Source organism: Glycine soja, chromosome 1 (assembly GCF_004193775.1).
Source record: "Glycine soja cultivar W05 chromosome 1, ASM419377v2, whole genome shotgun sequence".
Classification (NCBI taxonomy): Eukaryota; Viridiplantae; Streptophyta; class Magnoliopsida; order Fabales; family Fabaceae; genus Glycine; species Glycine soja.
Window position 1 is genome coordinate 27175808 of NC_041002.1, and position 8986 is coordinate 27184793.

General features: G+C 33.2%; 1 protein-coding gene across 1 annotated transcript; it reads left to right on the top strand.

Moving 5' to 3' along the window:
* Positions 1 to 2095: 2095 nt before the first annotated feature.
* Positions 2096 to 8754, top strand: LOC114414210 (phosphate transporter PHO1 homolog 1-like). Its single transcript, XM_028378522.1, has 14 exons — positions 2096 to 2753; positions 2858 to 3158; positions 3958 to 4369; positions 4480 to 4528; positions 4620 to 4691; positions 5005 to 5134; positions 5656 to 5776; positions 5866 to 6115; positions 6232 to 6336; positions 6503 to 6547; positions 6638 to 6790; positions 7120 to 7398; positions 7825 to 7961; positions 8274 to 8754. The coding sequence occupies exons 1-14, from the start codon at positions 2523 to 2525 to the stop codon at positions 8362 to 8364; spliced, it is 2376 nt and encodes a 791-aa protein (XP_028234323.1). The 5' UTR covers positions 2096 to 2522; the 3' UTR covers positions 8365 to 8754.
* Positions 8755 to 8986: the final 232 nt, after the last annotated feature.

Consider the following 8986-nt stretch of genomic DNA (forward strand, 5'->3'; position numbering starts at 1 on the left):
TTTTGAGTTGTTTCATTTTTCCTTAACTGTGTATGTTACACAGATTGTTTACCAATCAAATTCATCCTTATTCCAAATAAGCTAATACACGAGGGGGTGAATTTACCAATCAAATCCATGCTTAGAAACCTACTTATCCATTACTTATTTTTGCAAAGTGTTCAATAATATTAATAATATCCTTTTCATGTGGTAATAATAAGTTCAGAAACATTTTTTTCAATGTACAAATATCTTTTCATGCATAAGAGGGGCCCCAAATAAAAAAAGAAAAAGAAAACCTCAAAATAGCGTATCTTTGAGACACACCCATCTTAGGGGCGCTGTCAGTTCTCCACAATTATAATGGTGATTTTGCAATCCATGTCTAGGAAGAAAACTGAAAAGATAGCACCTTTGTTTGTTTGTTCAGAAATTATTACATAATCCAAGATTATTTATGGTGGTAACTAATCTTCACATAACATGTCATTGATTCTTTTTTAATTTATAAGCAAAAATTAATAAAATTTGTTTTGTGCCAAATGGAGATTGTTCGAACTTATGATAGTTTAATTTTTCGTGTTGGAGAGAACAAGAAGTGAAGATATATTTGGATTAAAGATTGAAAAGTAAGTACTTTTTGCGAATTCTAATACAAAATTACAAAGCCAATGCATTAAATAAAGAAGGGAAAAATTATTACTTCTAAACTAATACTTTTAGTATCTCTTAACTTTAATATAAACAGAAATCGATAATAGTTACAATTTTTGTAGCTTTTCATGGAAGGTCACATCATGTTCACAACAAGTTGGCTAGTTAGTGGGCTTAGAACCAAGGAATAGAACCCCGAAGTTCCTTCACTCAGCCAGCCACTATTGGTATTAGCAAGGTACTAGTATGCCAAATATATTACCAGCCATATTAGATGTCATCATACTATTATATGCTGCTTATCCTAAGTACATTGGACATGCAGTATGGAGGAATTATTCCATACCAAAACCGCGTATTAAAGTGAGCCTTATCTACTATTTCCCATGTACAAGATTCCAACATATAACTGTTGGAAGTTGCTTCCTAATCTCTGCCTCTAATAATTTAAAGTATGAAGATTTGCCACTAGAGTATACAAATACGTGTTGGATATATAAGGGTATGTTTGGTTTGCATTTTCACTTTCTGTTTTCATTTTCAGAAAATTGTTTTTATTTTCAAAAGATTGGAATTTTGAAAAGATGTTTAATTTGACTTCTTGTTTTGTGTTTTCATGAAATAAAAATAATGAAAATTTATGATATATTGACTTCTTGTCTTTTTGTATTTTTAGATTTGGTTAGAATTACATTCATTGTCACCGCAATTTTATTTTACCCGAAATGAGGTTTCTGTTCTCAACTGAAACACTGAAAATAAAATTTTATTGTTTTCATTTTCTGGTTGTTTCTTGTTTTCATTTTCACTGAAAATGTTTTCAGAAATCCAACTAAACACATTTTCATCACCGTTTTCTGTTTCCAGTAAAAATGAAAATAGAAAACAACCAAATCAAATATCCCCTAAAATTTCCCTATACTACTTTTTCCATATATTTTTGTATTCTTGACACGGAAATAGGGAAGCAAGAGGTGGTTATGTTCTCTTATGGTTTGCTGTGGTACAAAATTGACTTGTCATTGCCACTCATCAATCAAGGTCCCTAGAACTGAATTGCCAAAATTTACCAAATTGAAATTGTGATGCTTTTAAAGTGATGAGTGTAACTTCTAGGTTTAGACGTGAGCAATGGACTCAACTTTACAATGAAACAAAACAAAAGGGGTTGCTTAATGAAAGTGGAGAGGCTGTGAAAAAAAAAAGCTTTTAGTTATCCCGAATTAGTGGATATCAGGCTGGGCTAATTAGAGTGCACCTTTGTGTGCTAGCTAATAATTTAGCTAATATGTTTCGCTTTTTAACAATTGAACAATTTCTCGACTTAACTTATAGGACACCATCACATTAAATACAAATCTATAACAAAAATCAGAAATGCCCTTGATTGCCTGTTTGTTTATTAATAACAATTAACAACAACAACTCTTGTGCTCAAAATGATTTTCGCTAGTGAATTATTGTGGCAAACTTTATGAAATGAAAAAGCATGGTCATCATCCCCTTGTGTGTATTCTGAATAGTCAAATTTGTCCCTACTCAGACAGAACAACCACTTTAAATTCCCACCCTTTTCAAAATCCTCATGAAGACATGTTGGCCGAGAAGTGATCCTAACCGGTGGTGGTTGTTTGGTTTACTTTCCGGCGAACATAGCCATTTCTTACATGCCAAATCCTCAAGTGGAGAAGCATAGGATCTAAGTATATTATAGAATGTGCTCAAGAGCATCAGTACCACAACAATAAAAAAATACCTTTTCCAACCCCATATATAATGTCATTTTGGGCTTCCATTAAGCACTCACAAGGCAACAGCACACATCACCTACTAGAGCCTCTACTACTTCTTTCTAAGGTTTCTTCAAAGAACAACAAACAAAGAAGATGGTGAAGTTCTCAAAGCAGTTTGAGGGGCAACTCATTCCAGAATGGAAAGAGGCCTTTGTGGATTACTGGCAACTCAAGAAGAACCTCAAAAAAGTCCAACTCTTAAATAACGCCAACAATACACAAAACAAGCACCAAGCTAGTACTTCTCTACCTAAGTACATCTTTTCATCAATAAGAAACTACTCTCTATTTGGCCACCAACATAGAGAGCATGGACCAATTCAAGTAATTAATCTACCTTTTCTCTTAAGACATAAGGAACAAACTTTGCTCACTATTGATGCGTAAATATTTGGTTGATTCATGAAATTTGTTTTGGTCTTTTTCAGGTCCATAGGAAACTTGCCTCATCATCTTTTAATGGGGACATGTATGAGACTGAATTGCTTGAGCAATTTTCTGACACTGATGCTACTAAAGAATTTTTTGCATGTCTGGACCAGCAACTAAACAAGGTTAACAAGTTCTATAGAACAAAAGAGAAAGAGTTCATGGACAGAGGAGATTCCTTGAAAAAACAAATGGAAATTCTCCATATGCTCAAAACCACATTCAAGGAGCTGCAGAGCAAAGCAGGCTCTTCTCATGGCTCCAAGGATGATCAATCTATCTCATGCACATTCTCTAATGGTACATAACCAACCTTGTCTTTTTTTTTTTTATTTAGATATTTCATAATTCTATGTCATTAATATGAATATTTATTGAAAATTTCTATTCCAATTATTTTCTTACAACTAGCATATTGGATAAAAAATTGCCCTAAACGAGTGTTTCATGTGAGCACACATATCAACCTATATGCATTTGATTATGAAATCTTTATCATAAGTTAATCATCTAACTTTAACTCTTATCACATGGTTAAGAAAAATGCTAATTATTATAAAATTGTTTTTAGTTATAATCACACATATCATGTTTTCTCTCATTTTATATTTTTCAAATTTTTAATCAATAATTATTTAAAAAAGTTATCATTCCATGCTACTTTTCGTGTATAGTTATTTGTATTAAATAGCAGCACCGCATGGTTAAACAACGTATTTGTTTGTTAGTGTGGCTATTTAGTACGAATAACATGTGCATGGATTGCACGAAAGCAACGTGGAATGATATTCACTTTTTTAAATAAATATTGATAAAAAAAATATAATGAGATTAGAAAAAAAAAAACATAGTTCATTTGAGTTTTTTGAAAATCCTTTCGTAACAAATATATTTTTTCTTGTTGTCCTTATTATAGTCAAATGAGGAAGAAAAAAACTTCTAGGATATAGTAATTATTAACCAAACTATGCATAAAAATATATCAAAAAAAATCATGAAAACAACAGGTTAAACATTTTTTTATCATTTTTACTTGAAACATTATGTGAGGAAGTGATGAGTAATTGTGTGTATCTCAAACTCTGTTAACTGCAAACAGAGGAAGACTCTGTTAGGAGCAGAGCACAAGAAGAAATGATGGACACTACTAGCACAGATGATTTGGAAAAAAATGAAGCACCATTTTCAGATTCCCCTCGTGCAGAAGAACTTGCCAAGTCCATGCAGATTAAAAGAGAAAATGGAAAATTGAAAACTCTTTCTGGCCGTGTAATCAATTGCCAAGGGAAGAATCTGAGGATAAACATTCCCTTGACGACACCATCGAGAACCTTTTCAGCCATAAGCTACCTTCTCAGGGAAGATTTGCTCAATCAGTCTTCAAGGCAATGTGGTCCAGAAGGTGTCAACAACATTCACCTAAACAAAACTAATTTGCACCATGCTGAAAAGATGATCAAAGGAGGTTTCATTGAACTCTACAAAGGACTAGGATATCTCAAAGTTTACTGGTAAAAATATAGTCAAAATTTCTTTGATCACAAGTAGACTTGATTGTTTAATAAACTTAACCAATATGTAGCATTTAAATATAAAATCATATGTTTTCTCCAATTTTCAGGAACTTGAACATGCTTGCATTTATTAAGATTCTGAAGAAGTTTGATAAGGCAAGTGAATTAAGGGCTTCAAAGTTGATGTTGAAGATAGTTTATCAATTATGTGTATTAATAAAAGAAAACATTTCTATGTGGTTTTCAGGTCACTGAAAAACAAATTCTTCCCATCTATATCAAAGTGGTCGAGAGTTCGTATTTCAATAGCTCAGACAAGGTAAATCTCAGGCACAAATGAAAACTGTTGCATACAGAAATATCTAAGTTCCATCATGTCAAACTTTGATGAAATATGTATGTGATACCATATCAAATCATGTCAAGAGTCTGGCCACAAGTTATGCTTGCACCTGAATGATCACCGACAATCTCAAGTGGCTAATAATCCTATGATTCATGTGTGCACCACTAAATGACCTTGAGTCATGCAAAATAAAAATTAGATATGGTTGTCTGTCACTTGCACTAGAGTTTCTTTAACTTTGTGAACCTGCTTTGCTTTGTTTGCTTATTAGTCTGAGAAATGACAGGTGATGAAGTTAGCCGACGAAGTTGAGGAACTGTTCATAAAAAATTTTGCCGAGGAAAATCGAAGAAAGGCCATGAAATACCTAAGACCAAGCCAACGCAAAGAATCTCATGCTGTTACTTTCTTCATTGGTGAGTTACTTTTAGCCAAGTATTTGGTCTTTTTTATTTTTCACTTTTTTAATTTGTCTTTTGCTTGTCAATCATTTTGGTAGAGATCTTTAGGCTTGTTTGCTTTGTGACCATTAGTATCTAAAGAAACCACAATATGGAACCTTTTAAGGCACTAGGCTTAAAGGAATGGCAGGAACTGGTCCACTCTTTGGTGGAAGGGAAGTACAGGTCCCATGCTATTCTATATCTTATTTAAACCATATATTACCTTATGAAGAATGAACCTTAAAAAAGTCATCTCAACATATTAGGGAAGCATCACAATGGTTCTTTGGCAATGGCGCCTATGTGGGTTTCACTAACAGTATGATACCTCACTAGTCAGATTTGAAGTTCCTTTCTTATAATAATTCATTCTTGGTGAATTTAACTGGTGAATCCATACAAAATCACCAAACATTTTTGCATAAATAATGTTGATTATATAGAAAGTTACTTCTAAGTTCTAACATAACTGATTATCTTTCAAATAAAATCAGGACTATTTACTGGAACCTTCTTGGCACTTCTTGCGGGATATGCTATAATGGCTCATGTGACTGGTTTGTATAGACCACATCAAAATTCAGTGTACATGGAAACTGTCTACCCTGTGCTTAGGTAAATAAACATGATTTTCATAGCTAAATAATTCATTCAAATTTGCATAGTATTTTTCACCTCAATAAGTTGCTATTCTGTTTGTGCAGCATGTTCAGCCTTGTGTTCCTACATTTCTTTCTTTACGGTTGCAACACTCTTGCATGGAAAAGAACTCGCATAAACTACAGCTTCATTTTTGAGCAAGCCCCTACCAAGGAACTCAAGTATATAGATATATTCTTAATTTGCACAATGGCAATGAGTGCTGTGGTTGGGGTAATGTTCCTTCATTTGACTCTACTGACAAAAGGGTATTATTATGCCAAAGTTCAAGACATTCCCTGGCTTCTTCTTCTGGTAAATATTTTTACTGCATATTACATTTACATTTTGCAAATTTTTTAAACTAGTCTAATGTCTAATACTAGGGGTATAGCTCAGCTGAAAATTTAACATTGTTACTACACGTGCAGGGTTTCTTACTATTACTAGTATGCCCCTTCAACATTATATACCGGTCAAGCCGTTACCGTTTCCTTTGTGTAATAAGGAACATAATTTTGTCACCCCTTTACAAGGTAGTGTTTCCCACTATCATCATTGTAGCATCCTGTCATCAGGCACAAAACACAGTACCACTAATTGTCCAAAAAGTTGAATAGAAATTTAATGAAGAAAATAAATTGAGCAGAAACAATTATTGTTGTGGACATAACCTCACTGGCTTCTCTCTTGTCTTTTTAGGTTGTCATGCTGGATTTTTTCATGGCTGATCAACTTTGTAGTCAGGTAGTAAAGCCCCTTTTTTACTATCAATGAATAGCTTACTCTAGGGGGAAAAGTTAATAAATATTTAATAATTGTGTCATTGTTGTGTAGGTGCCAATGCTCAGGAACCTTGAGTATGTGGCATGTTACTATATAACTGGTAGCTACAAAACTCAGGACTATGGATATTGCATGAGGACAAAGCACTATAGAGATCTAGCTTATGCAGTGTCATTTCTACCCTATTATTGGAGGGCTATGCAGGTAAATATTGAGTATATTACACTTATACTTCTTGAGGTTTCATCAAATTTCTCCTAATACTCCTTACTCTTTTACCCTTATACTACTCTCTTCATAAAATGCATTACACTGACACCCCCTATTACCCAAGAAACACATTACACCGTGTAACCCTTAAGGGGGTTGCTTGACCGTTAAAAAAGCACGGAGGTCATGTGTAATCTCAAGAAACCTCAGGGGTGTCAGCGTAATTCACTATAAAATATTTGCCTTTCCTTCCCTTGAAGCATATTATGCAATCCAATAATTAAGAAATGGATAGGACTAATGTCTCCTAATTGATTTTGCAGTGTGCTAGAAGATGGTTTGATGAAGGGCAGACAAGCCACCTTGTGAATCTAGGCAAATATGTATCAGCAATGTTAGCAGCAGGAGCCAAAGTGGCTTATGAGAAAGATGGGAGTGTAGGATGGCTTTGTGTTCTTGTGATCATGTCAAGTGCAGCAACTATGTACCAATTGTACTGGGACTTTGTAAAAGACTGGGGTTTGCTTCAAATGAATTCCAAGAATCCATGGCTAAGGAATGAATTAATGCTTCAGAGAAAAGCCATTTACTACTTGTCAATGGTACATATCAGGCCCCTCTCTCTTTCTTCACTAAGGAGCCTATGGTGTGGGCCATTGGCATGCAATTGGCGCCCAAAAAGCTAGCTTCACTTATCAAAATTAGACTAACTAGCTAACTGTTATCATAGTCTAAGCAAAGAGGACAGTAACCTTACTATTAGGTGTTTCATGACAATAAAATGCCACAAAGTGGAGAATACACATATTCTCAAAAGAAATGCTGATAAGGCCGTTACACAAAATTAAAGTGAGATTCCAATTCTAGATCAAAAAAGGACAAAATATAACAACAGAGGATTATATTTCGCCTAATAATACTACAAGCACACATTGTAGAAGCAAATTTTATATTTCTTTTCAGATTTACAAATATGGAGCCCTCCACTTTTAGACCTTGACCATGAAAAACTTTGGCAATTTATGCAGGGATTAAACCTTATTCTGAGGCTTGCTTGGTTGCAAACTGTCCTTCATTCAAGTTTTGAAAACGTTGATTATCGAGTAACATCCTTATTTTTAGCTTCTCTTGAAGTTATCAGAAGAGGGCTATGGAATTTCTTCAGGTAAATGAGTTAACATGCATTTACTTTTTAGTTTAATTTTTATGCAAAAATCAGTATAGAAAAACTTACCCAATCAACCAATAAAAAAGATATATTGTTGTTATAAATTTTACTATAATTATTATAAAAGTCAATAAATTTATTGTACATAATAATAATTTGTTATCAGATAAAAATGAAAATTGTTATTACATAGATTATTTACTCTTTATTTTCACTCATGACACAGCATACAAGCATAATTTTTGTTTTAATCGATGAAGTAAACTTTAAATACAAATATATAACAAATAATATTTTATTATGGTGCAGATTGGAGAATGAGCATCTAAATAATGCTGGCAAGTTTAGAGCAGTGAAGATAGTACCACTTCCTTTTCATGAAATGGATGAAGAAGACTAATAATAAGGCCATTTGGGTGATTTATTCGAGGGTAGGGGATGCTTCCAGACAAGTATTTCAAGGAGAAGATTTGTTGTTGTCTTTAGTCAAGTTGATGTATTATTGATCAACTTGATTATTTCATTTGGTTGATGATTTGCCGGATATCATCCTCAATTCCATACACAATTTTTCATTAACATGAAATAGAAAATTTATGAAAAAGGTGCGCTTCCACTGTTGTTAGTCATGCACTTTGAGATCCCTTGTTATTCCAGAACATTATGTAAAATTTGCAACAATTAAAGAGAGGGAGAAAAGCGAAAAAGCATGCTTTTCTCCAATAAAATTGTTGAGGTCTAACACGCTTTGGGAATATGAGCGAATTATTCCTTAAAATGACTTGGCCAATCCTCTTTTTCTTAGTTTTTGTGATTAAATGTTTATGTTAAACAATATTCCCTTGCTAAGTTCATGTTAAGGTCTAATTAAAATATTCAACATGAAAAGCAATGATAAGACAATATAATTTCCTGACAGAAAAAAAAATTGTAAATATTCATTCAATAAAATGAGTTTGAATTTGGTACATTATTAGTATAAATATTTTTGTTATTAAAAATCAGTTTAGATGTACTTTCAG

Coding starts and splice junctions, on each gene's coding strand:
- LOC114414210 (XM_028378522.1), top strand. CDS start 2,523: ATGGTGAAGTTCTCAAAGCAGTTTGAGGGGCAACTCATTCCAGAATGG. Junction 4,692..5,004: donor ATTTCAATAGCTCAGACAAG/GTAAATCTCAGG, acceptor GAGAAATGACAG/GTGATGAAGTTAGCCGACGA. Junction 6,116..6,231: donor TTCCCTGGCTTCTTCTTCTG/GTAAATATTTTT, acceptor CTACACGTGCAG/GGTTTCTTACTATTACTAGT.